Source organism: Uloborus diversus, chromosome 1, assembly GCF_026930045.1.
Source record: "Uloborus diversus isolate 005 chromosome 1, Udiv.v.3.1, whole genome shotgun sequence".
NCBI lineage: Eukaryota > Metazoa > Arthropoda > Arachnida > Araneae > Uloboridae > Uloborus > Uloborus diversus.
Window position 1 is genome coordinate 58,272,796 of NC_072731.1, and position 25,284 is coordinate 58,298,079.

Genomic DNA, 25,284 nt, shown 5'->3' on the forward strand with positions numbered 1-25,284 from the left:
AGCAAAAATCGGAGAATTCTAATGCCCTGATAATGAACATGCAAAAGTTTCAAGTTTCTCAGATTTAGACATTTTTTCCCTTCACATTTTTTCACATGTATTTTAAATTTCATTTTCTTTTGACATCATTTCTCAAAATCTCTTTTATTTTTTCATTGTAATTTCATTATTATTAATTTTGCGATTAAATGTCAAACAGTTAAAAATAAAAGATTTTAAGGTTGCCTTTGCTTGATCTTCAGATTTGTTAATCAAGTAGTTCAGTATATAACATATATGCCAATATATATACAAGGTCAAATATAAGTAAATAACTTACACATACCAAAAAAAAAAAAAAAAAAATAGCTCTTTAAAAACTCACTTGTAACTTGTTAAGGTAAAGTTTTTAAATTTAGCCATTCTTTTTTGCTTCTCATTTTAGCCTATTTTGAATATGTTTTTGAGTTTTATGTGCATGCCTCACTTGCCAAATTGATTAACTCCATAAAACAAAAAGTAGAGAAGTTTTGAAGAAGATGGTGTTATCCACAGGAGTAAATAGGATCTCGTGTTACATTCATGGGTACAAGAACTTCCGTCTCAGGACGGATTTCCGTCTTGGACAAAATTTCCGAGATGGAGGTCGGGACGGAAAGAAAATCGATGAATTTTCTTTCAGTTTTTACTAAGAAAGAAAAATTGAGTGTTTGAAACCACTAGATCGTTCCGTAACCACGAATTTACATCGACATTCTCTCGATTTTCCGCCATGGGCTTGTTTTGTTTGCAATGTGCTTTTGGAGGAGTGACTTTTTAGACTCGCGCAGTTTGACTTTTTTTTAACGTGTAAACTCTGTTATTTCCAACTCACTGCATTGCAGACCGCGGAGTTGCTCGCTATTCTCCCTGATTTTTCGAAATAATCGTCTCTAATTGAAATTTTAGCCTTTTCTCTTGCTATTTTCGATTATCCTTTCGTTTTTTTTTTCATTAGCAGTTTTTTTTTTTTTTTGCAAACTTAACACGCATAAGTGAAAATTATCTAAGCTCTTAAAATGTCTTCAAGTTGAATCTGAATCATCGATTTAGAGTGATGGCTGATGAGATGAAATGTTTACACCACAACAAAGGGCATCCAAAGGGAATTTTAGAAAGCATCGGGGTGAAATTTCAAGCTGGTTTGAAACATCGATGGGCAACCGTTCCTGCAGTTTTAACAATAGACTTGAGGAATTACAAAATTCCAATGTCATTCAATACAACATTCGCTAGAATGAAAATAGGGGGGGGAGGGGAGGAAATGAGAAAAATAACGGCAGCACGAGTTTGCGAAAAACCCTGCTCTTGCAAAGAGGGAGAGTTTGCAAATTAACCCACGATATTGAGGTCTTAAAACGTTTATATCTTGGACAATCTAAGAGGGGAGGGGCTACTCAAGGACTACAGTATAAAATATTGCAAAACTGAATTGAAAGCCATTTTTGAAGCTAGGAGTGCTTCAGGATTTCTCCTCCGCAAACTCTTAAAAATTTAAAAGTCAAAAATGTTTAGGCTGTCTTTAATGATGTAAAAGTGGGGAGGGGGAGGTTTAAAAAAATAGAAAACTGGAGCATTAAAAACACTAATTTAGGCAATTTTTGATGAATTTATGAGAGATGGGTTTGGTGTTCTAACATGAAAATATTGTAGCTGATGTATTAAAAACTCTTTGAGACTATACTTAAATGGACCTAAGAGAAAGGGAATTTGGAACCCTCTCCCGAAAAGTGTTTGTAATTGAAGTCATAAAACTTTTAGGTTGTCTTTAGTAATGTCAAGAGGGGGTGGGGGCTATCTTTAGACGAAATCCCGAAAGTGGAGTCTTAAAAGTGCAACTTTAGACCGTCTTGGGGTTCGGGGTCCCCCTTCCCCGAAAATTATTCAAAGCTGAAGTATTCAGAACCATGGGCGCCCATATGCAAAATTTAAAGGGGGGCTCAGATATTTTACCCATGGTTTAGCAGGATATTTTCCCCGTAGAGACCGATTTCAGTACAGATAAGAGTTATTAAAATTTGATATTTTTAATAACATATTCATTATAGGCTGGAGAAGAAATGTTTTTCAGTTTTGCAAAGAAAAAAGTACTAAAAGCAAGGAAGTTCTAATTTTAAAGGGGGGGACTTGAGCCCCCACTTGCCCCCTGTTTGGGTGCCCTTGTTCAGAACTCAGCTTTAGGTCATCTTTGGAAGCCTTAATAAGGGGGAATTCGAAGGCTTTCTCTCAATAAATTTCGGAACTTAAATTCTTAAAACTTCGGTGATGAAAAGGGGGAACCGCAAATTTAAGTCAAATTTAGTGAACTTAGGGGACGGAGTTCGGGTGCTCTCTCCCCCGAAAATTTCTCCATGCTGAAATATTGAAAGGCTATTTTATCTATTTTTGAGTGAGTTAAGAGTTAGGGAATTCAGGGAGGGGGGGGGGGGGTCTTTCTCGAAACATTTTCGAAATTAAAGTCTTAAAATTTTGAGGAGTTGCTCTTTCAATAGAAAAATAAATCTCAAACACAATGAGAGGAGGAGGGGGGGGGGTATTCCGTCGCCGAGCCAGAAATATTTCTAAAATTTTAAGAACTCTGTTTTGGGCTATCTTTGTATGATTTAAGGGGTAGGGTATAGGAAGCTTCTTTCAAAAAGTTTCCGAAATTAAAGTATTAAAACTTTTAGGCGGTCATAAGTCATGTTTTAGGTAAGGAAGAGTACTATTCCTAGAAAAAAATTTAGAAACTGCATAGAACCTTAAAAATTCAAATTTAAGACATTTGTGGTGAACTCAGAGGAAGGGGTTCGGGAGTTCTCTTCCGAAAATTTTTTGATGCTGAAACATTTAAAACGCCACTTTAGGCTATATTTGAGTGCCTTAAGAGGGATGTGATTCGGGTGCCCTGCCTGGGGTAAGGATTCAGTTACCCTATTTCTTTTTCTAATTAATGAATATTGGAAAGTGTACCTCGTTTAAAAAATATATCAGGGTGGCGACAGATCAGGGAGATCAGGGAAATATCAGGAAATTTTGAAAAAAAAAAAAAATCAGGGAAAATTGATTTTATGAAGAAAAAAAATTTTTTTTTTTTGCTTTACAAAATTAAGTTCTTTAATTCCCTACGCATTTTCCGCCAATTATCTGTTCAAAAAGAAAGTAAAATTAATGAGGTGCGATTATACACTGCCGTATATTTGTGCATTTTTTTTCCTCTGCGTCAAAGTATTTAATCTTACTTATGAACAACAGGATGAACTTCCTAAGATAGCTTCGTGTCTTTTAGGTTGTTTATTTTACCTAGCTTGAAATTTCCTTTTAAGCTTTCAATGCTATGTAAAATAAACAACCATACAGGCAAAGAGGAAGCCTTCATTAATGCCTTAGCTCCTTTGCCTTTATTTCATTGTCTTGAAGTAATTATCGTATTGCAATCACGATTTCAAGAAGTCTTCGATTTTTTAATTAATACTATAAAAGCTTAAAAGTTATTACTTCTTCGCGTTTTTAATTAAATTGCTAAAATTGAACTTTCAATAAAAAAATCTTGCCGTTATACTATTTGTTGTCACCGCAGATTATAAAGGTTTTCTTTTCTTCAGACTTAAGTGATACTTTAATTTTATAACCAAGTTGTATACTTCTTGTATATATTTTGAAATTAACTAATTGCTTTTTTTTTTTCTTCTTGCAGTTCAAAGTTGTTTGTTTCAAAAGCAATAATCTAAGATTTTTTTTCGTCACATACTGAAATCATTTGAAATAGAGTTAACTTGTGTACTTAAGTAAATATATTAATTTTTTTATTGTTAAAATGCTGTATTCATTCATTAAAACCTATGTTTTTGATTAGAGAAAAGCTCCCTATGAATGGATGTCAAATGGTTTCATCTGTTTTGCATAAATATGTCAATTAGTTATGTAAGAATAAATTTACATAAAGGACTGAAAATATTTTCCGTCTTGAACACATTACCAAACTTGCACCCATGGTTACATTTTCTGCTATCACATGTTCAGAAATGTACTGAACCAAAACTTTAACCTAAATTCACATGCTAAGCATTGATTAAGCACTATTAAAGCAGAAATGATGATTTTTTTTTAAAAGTGGAGTTATTTGATTGGGCAACTGAAGCATCCATGTGTATATATCTTATATTGTTTGCATGCCCATATATAAACTGCATAAAAGCAAGAAAAAAAAATAAATAAAAATAAAATAAAAATAAAAATAGGTATCAAAGCACTATAACTTAAATGTGCACTGAAGCAGTGATGTATTAAGCAAAGTAAATGTGTAAACTAAATTTTAGTTAGAGGAAGTGTAAGAAAATGGTAAAGCAGGACAGGACTTGTCTTTTGTGAAAAATAATGGACATAAAAAAATTATGATAATAGTAGTAGAAATAATAATTAATAGTAATAATAAATGAGAGAGCTTCAATTAGTAGTTGGAGTTATGTTGTTTTTGCATCCTCAATTTCCTTTTTTATTATTTTATCATGTCGCACATGTTTTTGTGTGTGAAATATGCATAGTTGCTCCAAATTTGCAATTTTACTGCTCCAGGCTGCTCCAAATTCACCGTTTTTACTGCTTTAAGCTGCTCCAAACTCACCATTTTCTTGCTCCCAAGATTGCTCCAAAAGCGAGTTTTAATCAGCACATCCCTGACATTAGTTAAATGTAGAATTCCTCATATTTGTTATGTAGTCATGATTTGGAATTGAACTTCCATTTAAATACTATAATAGTAGCATATAATGTAGTTGCTCAAACTGTGGTTTCGGTTTGTGAAAGTTTTGCTGTCATTAAAAATAAAAATGCTCAAAAAAAACATTTTTTTTTACATTTTTAATAAATTTTTTACTGATGAGAAAAAGATTTCATTGGTATGCAAAATGACCCCCCTCCCCCTTTTTTCCTTCCTGATTTGCTTTTTAGTATTCCATCGCTTCTCTCACCAATAAATTTAACTTTTTAAAGACCTTATTTCAGCTTGACTGAACCACTGTTAATTTTAACTGAATTAAATAGATTTTATTACGAGTTGTAAGACATTTTTAAATCTAACATGTCATTAATGTTTTGTTATTGATAAAATTGCATACACATTATGTGTACATAGAGACACAAATGTATATCTTGTCAGCCTCTATTAAAAAAAAAAAAAAAAAAAAAGAAAACTTTTTTTGTTAAAAGAAAAAACTCATTTAATACACTATATTCCACTTAATACATAAAAAAAATTTGTTCCTTGATGTCAGAAAACAAAAACACTCTTTTTATATGAAAGTGTGTGTCCAATCCGTTTATCATGTTTCTTTAAAGCCGAAAGTGAAAGCAACAAAAATTTAATATAGATGCTCTTGATGTGACCTGTGAATTCCCTTAAACTGAGGATACAGTTGATTGCGATTGATGAATAAATACCAAATTTAAAAAGTAAGAACTACAGACAGTTTTATATTTCGCTTTTCAATTTGAAGAGGTAATGGGGATCGAATAAAAAAAAAAAAGACTTCACTTCCCTCTTCAGCATAATGAGTGGAAACACAATTTTTATTCTGGCGTCACATATATTACTTTTTTTGGGCTCATCTTGCCTGTCTCTGCCTTCTTGAGCTTATCCACCATATGCACCACTTGCCTAGTTGTAAAAAGTTTTGCCAAAATTATAATATAGTTAATGTTCCGTTGTGGTGCTGGATATTCTGAGGTATCAAACATGACCTACTATCGCTCCTCAACAATGTATTAATTAAAGGTTTATTGTTAGAATATTCAAATATTTCAAATATGATTTCTAGGGCTTCCTTCCTCCTAGAGAAAGTAAACACCTTCTTCCACAGGTTAAACATCAAGATGCTCACAAGATGTGCCTGGTCATTGATCTTGATGAAACACTTGTTCATAGTTCATTTAAGGTATGTAACAAACACTTTTAAAGTAATTTTGATTCCTCCCTATTTTTGTGTTCAAGAGTTTAATACTTCATGTTAAATTACTTAAGTGCACAAATACTGTAGTTTATAAATTTCACCATGCTTCAATACTGTTGGGGACCTTATAAAGCACATAGTCGATGTCTTTCAAAAGGAATTTTGAGCCTCAACACAAGAATTAAACTTGATAAGTGTCAAAAAAAAAAAAAAAAAATCTGTGTCTGGCGATGGGCCCTCCGGGCATTTTTCATTTGAATGCTGGCAAGTTGCATTCAAAAGATGTTTTTGCAATCTGAATTGCGATAGCATCTTTGCACGTTAGTAGTGCAATAATAATAGCACGTTAATGTTAAAATAGCACGTTCTTAATCGGTTCATTTTCGTCGAGTCATGACAAAACTGTAAGGTATAAACCAACCTAAAGTAAGGAGGAAGTCGGGAAGGTATAAAACAACTTCCTAATTTCGTATATATATATTTGACTCCATTATATTATAAAAATCAATCAAACATCACACATAACACCTCAAGAAGTCGTCGCTCAATTAAATTAAAAATCTATCTAACACGATCTTGTGCGTCTTTTACTTATTAACAATGAGGTGTTGCCAGTGAGGTGTTTGTGTAAAATGAAATAAATAAATATATTTAACAACTGAAATACATTGCAAATATGGATGAGATGTTGCCTTATGTATTATTAGAGATGAGCATTACGTGGGAGCATTGAAAAAGGAAACGAACATCAAGAGCAGTCAAGTAAAGATAATAAGCAATTTGGATTGCTCAAAAAAAAAAAAAAAAAAAAAAAAAAAAAATAAATAAATAATTAAAAATAAGGAGAGAAGCAATGTTGAAAAAGCGTTATACAACTGAATAGCGCCCAGGGGACAGCTATTCCTGAGTAGCTATACTAACCATAGCTATAGGGTCCTGAAACTAAGTAAAAATGTTCTCAAATTTTTGGTAGCATATTCTAAGGGTTGCTTAATGAAGTCTGTTTTTAGACTCTATACTTGGCTGTTTAAGATTTAAAAGTTTATTGCCAAACAAAAATTTTTGAATTTAGTGCTTTATTCAATGTTAATCAATCTGCTAAAAACGAAAGTTATATTTAAAATAACTTAATAAATGCAATCATAAAATGTTACTAGTTTTAGGTACAAACGTATTTACCGTTAAATTTAAAGTGGGTGATGTTGTCTGCGGACCAGTACATGTTCATGTTGACTGGTCCTAAGGACCAGTATCATTTTTTTACTGAATTACTAACGCTGGGTTTAATACTTTCACCAGGGCCGTATGCAGTGGTCTTGAAGGTTCATACCCCCCTCCGAAGGATTTCAAAATTATTCAAAACATGCTTTTCACTTTTCTTTCTGTTTGGGGGGGGGGGGGGGGGAGAAAAATGCTGTCTTTTTTTTCTATTTCTTTTGAAAAAGGAGATGTTTCTTACTTGCTGACAGGGTTGGCAAGTTCTGCCACATTTGTGGCAGAAACTGGCAAAAACTTGCAAAATGACAAAAAATTAATTATTGACACACAGTAGAAAATACATGGAAAAAATAATTAATTTGTTAACTAAAGTACAATATATCAATTGTTACTTTGCAGCAAATGTTACATTGTTTGGTCCCTGCAGTTGCCTCTGAGAAAAGGTGATTTCAAAAATCCAAACAGTTTTCTTATTTTAAAGTGCACAAATGAGAAACTTAAGAATATTCTTGCAACAGAAGAGCTCACAGGCAATGCATCAAAGAACAAGCAATATTCGTGAAACTTTCGTCTGTTGTATATTTTTTCAAACTTGTCTACCATCTAGTAACTGGGAAAGTGGTAAAAATTTGACTGGAAAAATAAGTTTCGAGAAATGGGGCCAATTTATTTTGAAAAGCTGTGACATTAGGTACATACAAAATCTAGGTTAATATTGTCAAGTAAAATTCTGACACTTTCTTCTTGAAGCATGTGATAATTTCAACCACAAGCAATTTAGATGAAGCATATAAAGCGAGCAAATTACAATCGGTAATTTCTTGTTTTTAATTCTGTATGTCAAAGAACCCTCGTGATTTTTGTCCTTTGTTAGATTAATGCAAATATTACGAGCATCTGCAATTGAAAAGGTCCCTTTTTGAACTAAATCAAGGGCACCAGCTTAGGATTTAATTTTTTACAACGATGAAATGAAGTTTGATATCTCAGTTTATTTAAACAAATATCATTTATAATTACTTTAAAAGTTAAGTAAAGTTAAAAGTTATTAAAGACATTTTTAAGTTTTTGCCAGTTTCTGCCGGTTATAACTAGTTTCTGCCACTGGCACGGCAAAAACTAGTTTCTGCCGGCAGAAAGCCAACCCTACTTGCTGATGATATTTAAAGCTTAATAAATCATGAAATTTTCCATTGTCGACAACTCTCTTTTTCTCATTGTTGCTCTCATTCATCATTTTTTTTTTTTTGAAAATCAGGAGTGCAATTTCTTGAATTTTGCCAAGTACAGTAGATTACAATTTTTCTCTGTTTTCTACTGCTTCTTGAGTATGTTTAGTACAGAGGCAGTTAGTTTATTATTGTTATCCATTTTGAGGGATAGGGAATCTATTTTGAAGAAAACAATCTGAGAATTTTTAAGGGTTGATCCAGCCATCTGACTCTGAATTTTATCCCTGCAAGACAAACAAATAACTGTAAACAAACTTTTTATAAGAAAATTAAACTTTATTTATAAAATATACTGTGAAATTTGCCTGTTTTTTCTGAAGCAATTTGCATAAGTTGAAAGTTGTAAGGCAGTAATTGAAATTGAGAAAATATAGTAAGAACAACCCTTCTTATACATGTCGGTAATGCTTTTGTTTTTGCTTCAATCTGACATTTCTAGCATTTACTGTGATCTTTTAAAATTAGTTCTGAAACTTTTAATGTTTTCTTTTCTAATTATGTAAATTGCATTTCGCTTTTAAAACTTAACATTCCAATGTGTTTTTTAAATACACTGTCAGCTGTACTTAATTGGGTAAAAGATAAAGTAAGGTCCCGTTTATAAAAATAAAACTTTCTGGAACCAATATTTTCCCATAGACGCGATGTTGAAGATCCGCACTTAATCCAATAATTTCCCCGAATAATTGAATAATATTGGTCAAATTTCACTGATATTTTTCCAGGGGAAAATTTTGAATAAATTAAAAAATAAATTTAGTAAGAACAATTATTTACGTTAAAATGTTTTCTCCCAACACCGTCAAGAAAAACATTCACATTCCATCAAAACATTTCCGCTATAATTTCTTTTGTAGTTGCCATTACAAAAAAGAAAAAAAATGGTGCAAATGATAGTGAAATTAAATTACACAAAGAAATATGAACATCACAGAAGATAATTAACTGATAAATATTAAACGTAAAACACAGCAGACAAGGAGAGGAAGAGTTAGAAAGCATTGCCAAAACCTTGAGCAAACAAAGCACTGTATCGACTTTTACAAAAATAAAAAGAAGTAAAAAAAGATGTTAAAACAAATATTTTGTAATTCAAGTTGTAAGTTACTTTTTTATAATTTTTATACATACTTATTCATATAATTGATTGTTATACCATTTTGTAGTTTACTTCGTTTATTACAAAACTTTTTACCAATAACATTAATTACTTTCTTTTCACAGCTAGTCATTTATTATTATTACAGTTTAAGACAAATGTTGTCAATTTAGGTTTTAGAAAGGTAAAGAAAATTTCCCTGCTTAATTAAATATTCCACTTAATCAAATAATATTTCTTGGAATCGATGGTATTCATTTTAGCTGAGTATATATTTAAAAATTTCTCAATTTTGTTTTCAAATGCTTCTGTATTTATGCATTTTTTTTTTCTTTTGCAGCCCATTAGTAATGCTGATTTTATAGTTCCTGTGGAAATTGATGGAGTCATCCATCAGGTTTGTACCTGTTTTGTAGCTATTGGTATTTACATTTAAGACAAATAGTGGACTATTTTAGGTCTCCGATCCCAAAACCTTCATACTTGAGTCATGCTTGCTTAATTATGTTTAATAATTAATTAAAATATAATTTAATTAAACTTAAAAACCGATTCATTAATCTTATGATCTGTTCATACGTTTAAATTTTGCACTTTTATGCGAATTTCATATATTTGTTTAGTTTTTGCTATTTATCCAATAATTAATATTATGTTAAGTAACATTTTTGGTTTTAAAACTCATTATGAGTGATTCATTTGCTCTGCTATTTGGAATCATTGTTTATTTGAGAAGTAAAAATTATTTCTAGTTTGCAATATGTTACTTTTACTGAATAGTGTCAATTTACTGTATTTTTTTCAAATGTGCTGCCTCGCTGATGAGGAAAAGTTTTAAAACTCCCCATGTGGCAGATACAATGGATGTGGAGCATGGGATGTTTTTTTTTTTCATTATTTTTCTTTAAATGTTTCACTTTGTTTGAGAGAAAGAAAAACTTTTTCAAAAAGAAGGAAAACAAAATTTAATGAACATGTTTCAAAAATGATCGGAAATGTGTCTAATTTTCTTGCTTGTGTATGTAAAGGTTTTATTTTTGTATCCTGAATTTTGAAATGGTTCAGTTTCCACGACTTGTTCTTTATGTTAATTGTTGCTTTTGCTATGAATTAATGTCATTCAAATGTTTATTTTTAATTTTTTGCTACTTTTTTTTATGTGCGTTTTTAACAAACTCATTTTCAAGTGATCAACTGTGCAAAAAAATGACGAATCCGGATTCGGTGTTTCCTGCATTTTTCACCTAGTCTGGCTTTTGCTATAATTAAAGTTTTAATGGGCGAGTAATGTAAAATATTACCAGTGTGTGTCTTAGACTGTCCCCTCTCCCTCCCCTCCCCCCCCCAAAAAAAATCCAAAATCAATATGCATACCAATTATAGTTGTGCCAAATGACATTTTAAAGGTATGGTGAAAATTTTAACCAAATATTTTAAAATTAACAGACCTCATGATTATCCAAAATGATTTTTTTTGCGCTTTTTTTTTTCATACAAAATGTGCGTGATGTAATAAATATTAAACAGAAAAATGTTTTTGTTTTTCATTAGTTTTTATTTAAATCTAAAGCATAATAAAATGTTAAACATGATATTTTTTACATTAAAAGCAATCAGTTCTGGTTTACTTTAGTGTTTTCAAAACTCTGAACCTCTTAATTTTAACTACCATCTTATAAAGCAGAACACTGCCATTTTGTAATTAACTTATTGTAGCTCTAAAATTTAAATTGAATGTTAGCATTTTGCATAAAAACTAAAGCTTACATTCTTCTCATTTTTGTTTTAGTTTCACTTATTGTTATTTTTATATAATTTAAGTTTCATTTTAAGTTTAAGTTAAGTTTTTTAATCCCAAAAGAGTTTCAAGAGCATCTCCTATTTTGGGACATAGGCATCACATTCTAGAAATCCTGGCTACTAGTATGTTTGAACTATTCTTTCCATCATCAGGACCACAAATTGCCATTTTTGCTTGACTTAAAGACTTTTGGCCTTTTATAAACCGAGAAAACTTGATAATCACTTGAATCAATTGATAACACGGTCCTGGTTATGTTTTATAAGAGAATGAAAAGCAGTGGTTATAGAATAATCAAAATGATATTGTAGTTATTTAGGCAACTACTAAATGAGGAAATCTAACTTTGCAGTGATTATTTAGAATTTTTGGAACTTTTACTGACTGCTCTTTGTGATGTTGATCAAGTTCCTTGTAGTATGTTTGGTTCACCTGGTGCTTATCACCGTGCAAGATGGATATAAAAAAAGGCATTTATTGCCTGAAGATTTTGTGCTTTTGCAAGGAATTTAAGCTAGCATCATATGAAATCCAAGCATTAAAAAGAATCATGACAAGAATCTCTGTTTAATGGGGCTCAATGCGCCATACGATGACTTTGCATATTAGAACTATATAAAGAAACTGATAGTGCTCTTATAGCACTTAAAGGAACAACTTTGGTATCTAAGTAAAGATTCAGTTTGAGTAGCTTTTTTTTCAGATCTTGTGTCTCCGAAGTAAAAGGCTGCAATTGTTAAAGCTTTACAGCGAAAAAAATCTAAAACGGTTTTTAGAAGACTAGACTTCAAAAATATTAAATCTTTTCGAAATAAACCATTGTCAGATTTTGTTATAGAGCAGTCTCTGAATATGTTACTGTAATGAGACTTTGTACTAATTTTTCACAAGCTGAAGCTCATACCTGGACTGAAAAAAATGATTACACCCAAGCTAAGGAAATAGTGTCTGCATTGAAGGGAAAGACTGCCATGACTAAAGCTTTACAGAGACCAAAATCTGAAAAGGTTTTTCGAAGACTAAAAGTTAAAGATATCAAATCTTTTCAGAATGAACCTTTGATAGATTTTGTTACAGAATACACTAGGAATCCGTTTAGTGTAATAAAACTTTGTATAAATTTTTTTGTAAGCTGATGTTCATACCTGGACTGAAAGAAGTGCTTATAAACAACCAACAAAGTAGTGTCTGTATTGAAGATAGTAAATTATTGTGCTGAACGAGCAATGAAATTAGCAAGTTATTTTAATTTACAACTTACTAATGAAGAAATCAGCATCTACTCATTTTTCAAATAGTGGAACATCAAACGGAAAATTGGTGAAATTGCAGTTTAAAAAAAAAAATTAAGTAATTTCAGCAAGAAGAATATTTAAGATTGAAATTATTGCTCATTATTGAAAGAAAAGCACTAGAAAAAATGCTTTTGTGTTGTGTAAATTTTATGAAAATTAAAAAAAAAAAAAACAACAAAAACATTACTCAATAAATTAGGTTTTTGAAACTTTTAATGGGGGGCATTGAGCTGTCACTTTACACTCTTCAAATAGTTTAAAATTTTGCAAGACAGTTATTTACATTAAATGTCACAATTGTATGCAAGTTGAAATTCCAAATTTTTTCCCCCCATACAATTTTGGGACAGTCTAATGTGTCTGTATTTATTACGTAAGTGTTTAATTAAAAGGGTTCAACTAAAATCTGGAAAATATTCAAGTTGTCCAAGAAAATTTTTTGAAAAAATTATCTCATGAATATGTCTGATCCCTCAACTTAAACATTATTTCTTGTACCAAATTGAAATTTAAGGTAGTATATTATATACAGTAGTTATTTCAATGAAAGTTCGTAACTTCTCTAAATATCCATTTAGGCTAATGCTTTTACATCGCCCAGTGGTGAATTAAGGATCCTAAGTTATTAATAATTAATTTTAAAACACTTACAGGACTTTTTTTTTACCGCCCTATAGCCAGAGCTTAAGGTAGAAATATATAAAATACACCGCCAGCTGAGTTATTCCAACCGAGGACTGCAGTTTCGTGCTTATTAGTACTCATCAGCCCGGAATGGGAATGTTTTTGCCTGCAATCCTTGCTTTGCCATGCCTTGCCTGCAATCTTACGAGTTGAACCGAACCATTGCTTTGGTCACTCATCTGGTCAGTGCTAATTCTATATTAGCTACCAGTTTGTTTTACACTCTTGGCTTCCTTGGTTTTCTACCTCCAGCTCAGGCACTTCGGCACTTCCTATTCCGGACTGATGAGTGCTAATAAGTACGAAACTGCAGTCCTTGGATAGAATAACTGAGCTGGCGGTGTATTTCATGTATTTCTGCCTCAGCTCTGGCTATAGAGCGGTAACTTACTGAAAAAAATTGTCCTGTAGGTGTTTTAAAATTAATTATTAATAATTTAGGATCCTTAATTCACCACTAGGCGATGTAAAAGCATTGGCCTAAATAGATATTTTAAGAAGTTATGAACTTTCATTGAAATAACTACTGTATATAACATACTAGCTTACATTACAATTTGGCACAAGAAATGATGTTTAAGTTGGGGATCAGACTTATTCATGAGATAAATTTTTCAACATTTTTTCTTGGACAACTTGAATATTTTCCCGATTTTAGTTGTACCCTCCTGATATTTTCAAAATAAATATTGGATATATATCGTGATATATGTCATGATATATATCAGCAAACCCTGGTCCTAACTAATCAGTAATTTCTTTAAATTTGAGAAGTCAAGAGTTTTTTAAATTTAATTCGCATTTTGTGATCACGTTTGATTGAAATTTGCTACTTTTCACTTAGAAATGAAAAAGAAAATATTAAATAAAGTGAAATAATTTCTCAGAATTTTATTTCTTAAAAAATTATAATTTTTCATTGTATTTGTTAATATTTTCTATCTTTGAACACTTCTCATTGAAAATAAGTTTTTTTTCTTCAAATATTAAGTGCTGTATTCAATCCTATTACTTACTTAAAAACTAAATTTGAGACACCCCTTCGTATTCAGAAAATTTTGGTCGTGAGAATTACTATTGCAACTTCCACCTTTGATGCAAGATCAGGTATAGTCTGACCACTGATAATATGGAAAGGTAAACATCTGGTTTATGGCGTAAATGGACGCCTTTACTAATTTACTGTGTTGGTAGTTTGTCTGTTACAGATGTGCAATTTTGCCTCTTAATTGTTTAGAGGCAGTTTTGTAAAAATGACGATTTGTTCATGGTAATATTTTTTTGTTTAATCTAAACTATAGTCGATCTATATTCTCACTGCAAAAATTGATTTATAACTTTGCAACAAAATTTTGATCTTGCCATTTTGTATTTACATTTCTGGACATTATTTTTGTTGTTTCCATGAAAACTCTTTTTGTTTCTCCTCATTTTATTTTTGAAAATGTAATAAATTAATAAGGCGCTACTTACATTATTAAATACGAATCAAAATCCCATCGCTATATTCCTTTCTCCCCTACTAGATTAATTCAGATGGAATCACCTTGGCCAATTTGCCAAATTACATATAATTCGTCTTCAAACTGTATGTTTAATATGATTTTCAAATTATTCCATTGACTAATTTGAGTAGGAGAAGGTCGTGTTCCGTAGACACGCACATGCCTCGGGCACCCATTGCTATCTCTTTCATTTGGGAAGGGAAAGTCATGGGAAATCGATGCGCATGTTGTGGCAGCACTTCTCCTGTGTTTTGGTCGCTCCATTGATCGCCATTTCAGTTTTGTGTAGTAATATAAGAAAAAAGTGGTAAAAAAGTTAATTTTTCTCTCCCAATCGCCTGTGTTTTTTTAGTGAGGAGTAATTTTTTTTTTAAATCCAGTACTAGACTATTTCAATACTTTGAAATGTGTGCTTCACAGTTTGCTGTCGAATTTCCTTTTTTTATTAAACAGTATTTTGGTTTTTTTCAAAAATATTTTGAAAGTAACTTTTGTGTGCCTTGGTCATGGTCATACATTTTGCTTATACCTTGTACACCCAAAACAGGAGGATAAGTGGATGCCCAAGGTACAGTTGGGAAAGCAGACAAGGAAGACTGGGGAAATCAAAAATCCTTTCTCATGTACCTGAAAAAATAATTTAGTGAAAGCTTCATAAGCCAGAAAATGCAGTTTTAAGAAGAAATAAAAAGACCAAGTAGCGAAGAAAAAACTTAAAACGTGACAAGAAGAGATAAAAGAAAAGAATTGGAGACGAAAGTTCAGAAGAAGAAAATGATTAGTGGAGTTCGTCTAGTGAACGAAATGATGGCCATATGGAAGACTGTCATACCAAATTGATAGCAGAAGATTAGGGAACACAGATTCAGAGAGAGAGAGGATGAATGGATCGATGCGAAGTGGGATTTTACTAATCCAACATAAAGTATTGGCAAATGGGTTCTAATATCTTTCTTGGCGGTAAAAGTACCGAAATTTTACGTGGGCTAGGTGCTTGAAGCTAGCCACCACAACCAAACGACTGAAGTTTTTACGAAAGAAGAAAAATATTTTTATATGGCATTTGATTGATGACGTTTGTAGAGTGAGAGTTGCAGATGTTATTTGCCCCAACCTCTGGTCCACAGGTGAGGAGAGATCCAATTTAACATAGCTTTTCATGGGATCACTTTTTATTAGTTGCAATATGAGATAAAATCACAAAAAGTGATTGACTCTTTTATTGCCCAAGGTACAATCAAGGGTGCCCAAAGTACAACCCTTGATTGTACCTTGGGCAAAAAAAAAAAAAAAAAACACTTTTTCGAAAAAAAAATTCACCAAATCACACACACACACAAAGTTTTTCAAAATTTCAAAGATAAATGAAAGCTAACAAGCAGGAGAAGAGAGAACCCATAGAATCAAAAACCATTTGTTTTACATTGCATCAGCATGCTAAAAATTAGCATTGAAAAAAAAACTGGCCAAGGTACACGATCTTCCCCTACTGAGAGGATTGTTTTGAGAAACACAAAAGTAAAGTGGCTAATATTGACTGAAGCAAAAAAATGTCTTTGCATATGTTACTTATATACTTACTTTTTTCTGATACAATAGTTGTACCACAACTTTGTTTAATGGTTTGAAATTTTCCCTAATAAATAAATTTTAAAGCAAAATAGGCTGTAATTTACTACTTGATTTTAAACCAAGGAAATGTATTTCAAATTAAAGGATAAAAAAATGATTCTCTTATATCTGTAAAATTTTGTGTGCCCAATGTTTTTGAAACTCAATATTTAATTGATTTTGTTCTGTTTTGATAGGTATATGTTCTTAAGAGGCCTTATGTAGATGAGTTTCTTCAAAAAATGGGCGAAATGTATGAATGCATTTTATTCACAGCTAGCCTAGCAAAGGTATTCTTTATTTTATTGTTTATCTAATATGGTTTTTATTTGTATGTTTGTTTGGCCTTTATTATAGAAAAACCTCTTCTATGTGGACAGTTTTAAGAATTAGCAAAAATTTTGTTGTTCTTAAAAGCCTTTATTTGATATCTTGGAGCTCTTTTCATTGTGATTTCACATGTCAAGTAATGTGGAATTGTATTATGAAACTTACCTTCTTTACATTTGCCACTCTGTGTTTCGTTTCCTGGTGGCGGATAACTAAAAATATATTCATCCATGTTTGAGCAACTTCAGAATCACATTATGACGTAACACCCAATGGTTGAGATGTTTCTGGTTACGTTGAGGGAAAAGAACAAATAGAAAGTTGTTTGAATCGCTCAATCAGGAATTGTCGAGATGTGTGTCTTCAATGCAAATGGGTGTGTGTCACAATATGAGGTGTGGTAGTTAAGAAATGTATAAATAGCTTTTTTAAAGTTTCTTCTCGGCTTCCTTTTGGCACTTGCCTGTGTTAGTTGATAGATCGTGGATTGGTTTTTGCTGTTTTGGCAACCATGTTGAGTTACATGTGCTAGGAAAACAGCATGCTCGAGTCGTTGTTGAAGTTTTTTTATTCATGTAGGGCATGAAATGAGTTTACTACTTTATTATGTTTATGTTCAAGTTTTAAACTTTTAAAAAAAGTTCGTGAGGAAATTGATTCACCTTATCATAATTATCCGAGATAGTTGACGTCTGAAGCTGGCTGACATGAGCTAAGCCTACTACGTGAACATGGCCGGTGTTCTCATTGAATTATCTATGCTTCTTCTATGGGATTGAGACTTATCTCTGCTGTGATCATCGTTGAATAGGTTTGATTTGCTGATTGTTGAATTTCCCAGAATCATATTGGAAATGTCCGAAGTTCCTATGCATATCCCTGAATGTGGTGCGGTGATGTTAGCTGCAGAGGATGTCGGTTCTATTAGAGTTGAGAAGCCTATGTCTTTGAGAGCTTAGGAACTGTTCGCGAAAATGACAACTTGGTGAAACAACATATTGGGTTTGTGAATTCAACTGTCTTTGTGTCATGGAACTTGCAAATTTATAGGTTGAAGGTACATTTTAACATATTGTTTAAAATATTTTTCCTCACATATTGTGCTTGTCCTGCTGATCAACTTAGAACTTTTTTTGAAAATGTTGGGGGGAGGGGGGGGGGGAGATTAATTGAAATTGTTTTGGGCATGTGACTAAAGAGTTTATTTAGTTAAAATTAAACTGTGATATTTTGAAATAAATGTTATTTATTTACAATTTTTGTATGTTTTAGTCCCTTCTGGTAGATTGCACAGCTTTTGATGTTGGTTTCTGAATTCCTTTAATTTAGATCAATGAACTTAAGGGAAAAACAGAAAGAAATACCCAACAAATTTAAATTCAATAATATTTATAATAATTTGTAATTATTCATTTATCCCTCCACCCCTCTTCCCCTCTTATTTGCATTTTATAGTGAATGATATTTTTCAGTTCTTTTATACAGTCGAATCTCGATAACTCGAATATTCCTTTATCTCGGAAGTTTTCATCGGGTCCCAAACTCTTGAGACTGTGGTGAAAATTTCCCATAACTCAAACTACGAATAACTTGAATGTTTTAGCTAGTCCCTTGGGACTTTGAGTTATCAAGAGTTGACTGTATTTGCTTTATGCCTACCTTGTCTAGTGGTCAGAAAAGTCGACTGTAGATGGAGAGGTTCTGTGTTCGAATCCCCTCTTTGATATGAATGTACTTTCTCCTTTCCTTGTTGTCCCTTCTTTGTGTGACAGGGTTCTTACGGGGTCATGGAAATCCTGGAAAGTCATGGGAAAACAATGAGAACATTTCAAGCCTGGAAAAGTCATGGAAAATTCAAATTTTCATTCAAATTCATGGAAATTTATTTAGGGTCATGGGGGAAAATGTCCTGGGCAAAGAGAAAGTAATAGTAGAGAAAAGAGCATTAGAAATCTTGAGTGATTTTACAGCGTTGCACATAAATCCTTTTAAAACTGAAAAATTGAATAATCCTTAAAACAAACCTGAATTTTGAAATCTGATTGCATCCACTTCAGTAGCAGCCGCTCCCCTTTTTTTGCAATGTGATTTTGGTGCTTGGACATGACTCATTTTAAATTTACCATTGTTTTCAACACTTATTATGCTTTACATTCTGTAGTAGCGAACAACCACGTTCTTGATTTCGCCCACTCTAAAAACGCAATTCAATTGCATCCTAGTTTGTTTCCTTTATTACTAAATTTATCAGAGTTCATCTTAATTTGTTGCAGGTTTTAGAAAATGAAGGTCTTTAGTCGGGATAGAATACAGAAATATGGGAATTCTATTACAAAAAAACCTGTAAAGTTGACCATCTGTCTAAATTGACCACCATTTTCAGGCACAGAATCCGATCTGTATCATATAACCCAAAATTGCTGAACCTCTTAATTTATATGCATTCTAAAATGTGCAAATAAGTAAACAAGTACATTTGAATCAAGATTTATTCACTACTGAACTTTTTTTTAAATTCTAATAGCTGGTGTAGAAACAGGCATTTACTAAAGAATGTGGCTTTACTTTAAAGAATAAAAATACTGTCAAGTTATATGGATGATTAAATGCACTGTTAACACTAAAAGGCAAATATTTTGAAACTTAGTCACGACTCATTCAACCTTTCTCTCATTGATTATCATTCTGCCTGTTTACAAAAAAAATTAAAAAAAAAATAATAAAAATAAAAATAAATAAAAAAAATCAATTTGAATTCTGAAATTTTGAATCTAAATTATGTTTTTCGCAATCACGAACTGAGACAGGACCCTACTCATTGGAGTTATTGTTTCTAGAAACGGCTCCTGTCCCCCCCAAGCCTACCTCTCCTCCTGGGCGGTTACGTGTGCATAGTTGTGTGTGTGCATAGACCTGTGTGTATGCACGTAGGCGTGTGTGAGTGTATGTGTGTGAACGTGCGTGTGTGTAGGACATGGACACCTCCGACCAGGAGATCGGATAGCTCAAAACCGGAGCAGCCGCGCCGCGCCGCCAGCAGAGGACGGTGAGCGGTGGTGCTGCAGCGGCTTCTGGTCCAAGTTGAATAAGGCACGGACAATAAAAACGGTCAAATGAGAACAATAAGCAATCGTGATTGCTCAATAATAATTAATTTGAATTATGACTTTTTGAATTCAAATTATGTTTTTCGCAATAACGAGTGTGTGTGCTTGTTTCTGTCGAGACATGAGTGTGTGGGTATGTGTATGTATGCATGTGTTTGTGTCTGTGTGCAGGCATGAGTGTGTGTATATGTTTGTGCAGGTGTGTGTATGTATGTGTATGTATGTTGGATGTGGACGCAACCTGGAGACGGTTTTCGCTAGAGGAGCAGCATCTCGAGGGGCGGTGGTACTGTAGGGGAGGCCGGGGGGGGGGGGGGGGATAAAATCAGCGTAACGCCAAGGACAGTCAAATGGACAAACAATAAGCAATGGTGATTGCTCAAAAAATATGCATTTAAACATCATTATATTCCATTTCTGTATATAAATTTATATGATGAAGACAAATAAGAATAGTTTACATGCAATATACCCGACAGCCGGGTTATCACATACAGAAATATTGCGTGTATGTTGGTATATTCAGGCCTGGATTTACTTACAAGCTAAGCAAGCTATAGCTTAGGGACCTCACTTTGCTAGGGGCCCCCAACTTCCAAAAATTAGTATGATTCGTTCCAAAAAAAAAGAAAAACTTGAAAAAATAAATTTCATTTTCTGGCGCTTGAAAACTTGGAAAGGTGTGGCTACAAACCACAAATGGGCAGTTCTCAAAAGGTGGGAGCAAACTCAGACCTCAACTTTGAAGCTTTAACACCAAATAACTTTCATTTTAATTAATTCAAAAGATTTTAGGTTAAATTATAATACTGTGTGGAGACAAGAGTTGACATAAATTATGGAAAAAATGCTCTTCAAATACCCTTGAAAAAAGATTTTCTCTGCTAAAAGACACATTTTTGGACATTTAAAACGTTAACTGAGCATATGAACCATCAAAAAAAAATTTTTTTTTAATTATTTCCATACGTTTAAAAAAAATAAGGGTATGAATCTCAAACTGAATAATTTTTTTGATAATATTTTCCACAAATTACGAAAGTAAAGACATATTATTTATTTTGTAAATGATTTTTAAAAAAAAAGGAAGTTGGAAGTTTGATGATTGTCCAAAAGTTACGATCTGAACAATGCTATTATTTGAGAACTAAATATATGATTTATACGTTTTAAAGATATTTTTCGATCCTCAAAATCAATTTTTAATTATTTTAAAGTGTTTTCATATTTTTTATACAGTATCTTTGAAGCAAAATCAATTTTTCTTAAACAAATGTGAGATGTCCAAATTGCGTTATGATATAGATGCCGATAATTCTGTCCATTTATTCAATACTATAAATGATCTTGTCTTGTAACCTTAATGAAAAAGGCTATTATAATGTTAATTTCTTTAATCCATTGGTATTTTGCACAATTATACGCTATGCACCGAACATTACAGTAGAAACACAAGGATCGTAACAAACAGTAAACAAAAGGGCAGCAAAAATCACCAAGCAAACCCTGATTGGGGACAACTGACAGCGCAAGATAAGCAAAGGGTTACCAGCCAGGAATTCCGGTTTTTGCCAACAGCTTCGATTTTGGCAACTTTATCACCTGCAGTGGCAAAATGGATGGGGTTTTTTTTTCGGATTCTACGAAACCATGATAAAATTTTATTATTTAAAGACCAGTATATAAAGTCATTCATATACTTCATAAATCCTCTATTTTTCATTGCAGAATTTAAAAATAAATAGAATTTTCATTGGAAAAGTTCAAAGACTGTGAAACTTTCATTATGATGATATCCAAAATCTGTTACCTACTGGACAACTGTATGTCCAAAATCTGTTACCTACAGACCGATCATTAAATCTGCTACTTATTAATTTTTTTAAATAGCTGCTGTCTTTTTATGTTTGTGTATGATGTTCTAGGTGTATATACTTATGCAATAAAAGCAAAATTGATGTCAAATTTCAAAATTTTAAAAATGGCTCGGAAATAACGTTTTTTATTCCCATTTTTTGAGAACTACCCAAATGGGAGGGTGGTATGGAGATGGAATGCCAATACATGTCAGATTCAGCTCCTTGCTTTCTCCTGCACCAAAAATGTAAAAACCATGGTTCTTACTTTTCTGAAACATATTACAAATTTTTGTGACTCACATGTTTCATACCTTGCTAATCATATAATTCTGAATGCAGTATTTTGGAAATTCTTTTGGTATTGCTTGCATTTATCTTACTTCTTCTGCATACTGTTACTCTGTTTGAAAAATACACTACCTCAATTCCTTCATGTTTTCTGTCCCACTTGCAACTGCAGAGAAGTCGTTGTTATAAGAAAAAAGTTAGAACAGGAGTGTACAAATTTATAATCAAGTACTAAAATATCAGAGACTAGAAAGTACAAATGAAGTGAGTTAAGTAATTTTAATTCTTCTAGAGTCCTCAAAAATAAATAAGTCTTTAAAACTCCAAAGCAAAGTTGAGCTCCAATTTTACTTCTCATCAAGTATATAAATTATGAATTGTTCAAATGGACAGTACATTACTCAACTCTCTTGTTACTCATTTTTTAAATCTGTACACCATTTTTTTAAAAGCATTTTTTACAATTGATCATTTTATATTTAATTCATTGTTGTATTTATCAGTGGGTTAAAGGTGTGATTAAAAACTATTTGTACCAAAAGCCAATGTGAGCAAGTAACAATGGATTGTTTTTTCTCTTCACGCGCTCTTTCTCTCTGTCAACTGCTATCATTGATTTGTCAAATCAAAGACAATTTTTACTGTACATTATCTTAATTTGTGAAAGAGTATATAGCTTAAAATAAGTTTTGTTTGCCTATTTCAGTACTGATATTTTTGTTGTTCCCACTACATCTTATAATGCTTCAAAATGCAGAATTTTATATCGATTTTTCAAACTTTCCTACGGGGGAGAAACCCCCGGACCCCCTACAGTTAGGGATATTCTGTACTCCACTTAAAGGGGAGTCCTGAGTCACTCTCTTGGTACTATTCTCCCTCTCAAGGCCAATCCCAAAAGGACTTCAGCGGAAAAATGATTAAAAACCTAAAAGTATTGCTGTTTGTATCAAAGGAAAGACACATAGTAAAGGGGACAAAAAATAAAAAAATGCCTCTTACACCACCAAGAGAAACGTTGTTCGAACTACAAAAGAGGCCCCATACCTGAAACAGCTTAGGACCCCATTTAGTCTAAAAACCGGCACTGGGTATATTGCATGTAGTTCTGCCTTAGCCCTAGCTTTGAGCCGGTAACTTATTGCTAAGAATAATTCAGTTTTATACGTGTACACTGATATTTTTTCAATCACAAGTGCTTCAATGAGGTAGTGGCATTCACATAGAAGTTTTGCTAATGCTCATTTAAAAAGAATTGGCACGTTTAATATTAAATAGTACTATTCTCTTAATATAACAAAGCCCTGCAAATTTTTATGAAGTCATGAAAAGTCATGGAATTTTTTTATCCAAATCGAGTATGAACCCTGGTGTGAATGTGTTGTGCTGTGAATGGTTGCCTATCCTATAAATGGGTCCTTATGGCATGTGTGCACTGTGGAGAAGTCGAACTTCACACCAAACTACGGTACAGCTGGAAAAGGGAAGCAGCACATTCCAAATTGCCGGCCTAGCTGGCACAAAACAACATATTTTCTTTATTATTGTATCCAAGCAAGACTGCCCTAAAAGCAGATAGAGGCCGGGTAGAATACTTTCTGTTCACCCTCCTCAAGTCCCCCTAGCACGGAAGTTGGTTGCAGGGTAGCTGAACATTTCTATATCTTCTTTCAAGGCTGTTAAAATTGAGCTTATAATTGTGGTGGGTGCATTATGAAGAAGTACCGAAAAGTTTCGTATTTTAATAATGGTGTAGTTAAACGTCATCAGAAATCTATGGGTGTCAAAAGTGACAAATGATAAATAAATCTATAAATAATATCTACTATGTGTTATCATTTCAAAAACTTATTTTTAAAAAAGGAATATCTAAGAAAAAAAACTAAATTGTTAGCAGAGCCATTCCATTTCAGATCAGGCAGGGTCTGTCACACATGACCATCACCGATTTTTTTGAAAAAATTACAGTAGTTACAACTAAGGGACATATGAAATATCCCAAAAGGATTTTGCAAGAAAATTTTTTTTTCTTCAGTTACAGCCTATTAAAATTCTGCACAAAAGCCGCCATTTTGGAAAAAACCGGCAAAACACTCCATTTGAAATGGACACTATTTCAAAAGTATTTAACCTATTCGAATAATTCTTTTTTCTAAAAATAAATAAGGACCCATATATCCTCTAGACATCATTTTTGAAAGTTTAGTTAGATTTTTTGATAAAGAAAAAAAAATTCATTTTTGCCGCGAAAAAACTGCATTTTTACCGATTTCATGATTTTTTTCTCCATGAAAAAAAAGTTTTTTTTACTAAACGGAGATGGCAGTCTAAAGCCCTTATATGATAGTTTCATAATATATTTTATTAGAATCCTTGGATGCATACAGCCTCGGAAATAAAATTTGAAATTTTGAAAATTTTCAAAAATTAGCGATTTTTGAAGTCATTTTACTCAAAAAACCCATTTTTAAAAAATCTAAAAATTGGCTCATTTGAACCCCATATAATGCTTAACAAGTGGATAGATACCGCATCCAGTATTTTTTCCCATAAAATGTTTTATGATTTTTTGAAAGTGACCTTATCGCCCATGGCACGCATGTAAAATAAAAATTTCTAATAATTTCAGTCACTGAAAATCTGATCATATTAATGGATTAATAATGCCTAATAGCTACAATGATGGTGCACTGTATCAGCAACAAATAAAATTTTACTGACTTTTAATAATATAGCAATATCAAGCCGCTTTTGATGACCCAGTCAATTCGTCTTTTTGTAAGACTCTGTGTGTAGACTTTAGATAGAAGAGCCTTTGGTGATTATATTAATGACTAATTCAGTGGCTCCCAAAAGCGTTCGTACACCTTGAAACTTTGTAGTAAAACCAAAATAACGCAAAACTGAATTCGAATATGAAGTCCAATTTTTTTTCACATCATTCCTATGCCATTCTGAATAAAACCCAGCAGTTTTTTTCAAAATATCTGATGACCCAGTCAATTCGCCTTTTTGTATTTCGTTATATAAATATATTTTTCTGTTGAACAGCGCCTAATTGTTATGGGAGCTGAGCTCCCATACTTATTTGTTTTACTTGAATTTTTGACCGAATTCAGGCCACTTAAGCATTAAAACAAGTTCTGAAGACTATAGGGATCCTGCACTTCTTTTGTTAGAAATTGGATCCCTGGCTATAATAGTCACCTTTAGTGAGATCTGTTTGGTTACCTCAACTTACAACAATGTTCAATTGATTACTTCTCTCATAAAACAGGTGGGCTTTTTAAATTCTTAAACTACAAGTGGT

At 32.4% G+C, this 25,284-nt stretch overlaps 1 protein-coding gene across 2 annotated transcripts in view; it reads left to right on the plus strand.

Moving 5' to 3' along the window:
- LOC129229876 (carboxy-terminal domain RNA polymerase II polypeptide A small phosphatase 1-like) overlaps nucleotides 1-25,284 on the plus strand; it is a 106,645-nt gene that overhangs the window by 60,581 nt on the left and 20,780 nt on the right. Inside the window, exons 3-5 of one of the 2 annotated variants that reach the window (XM_054864257.1) lie at nucleotides 5,814-5,930; nucleotides 9,835-9,891; nucleotides 16,588-16,680. In XM_054864257.1, coding sequence (XP_054720232.1) covers nucleotides 5,814-5,930; nucleotides 9,835-9,891; nucleotides 16,588-16,680 — 267 coding nt within the window. The remainder of the gene's footprint in view (nucleotides 1-5,813; nucleotides 5,931-9,834; nucleotides 9,892-16,587; nucleotides 16,681-25,284) is intronic. The other variant, XM_054864265.1, reaches the window with a different exon arrangement.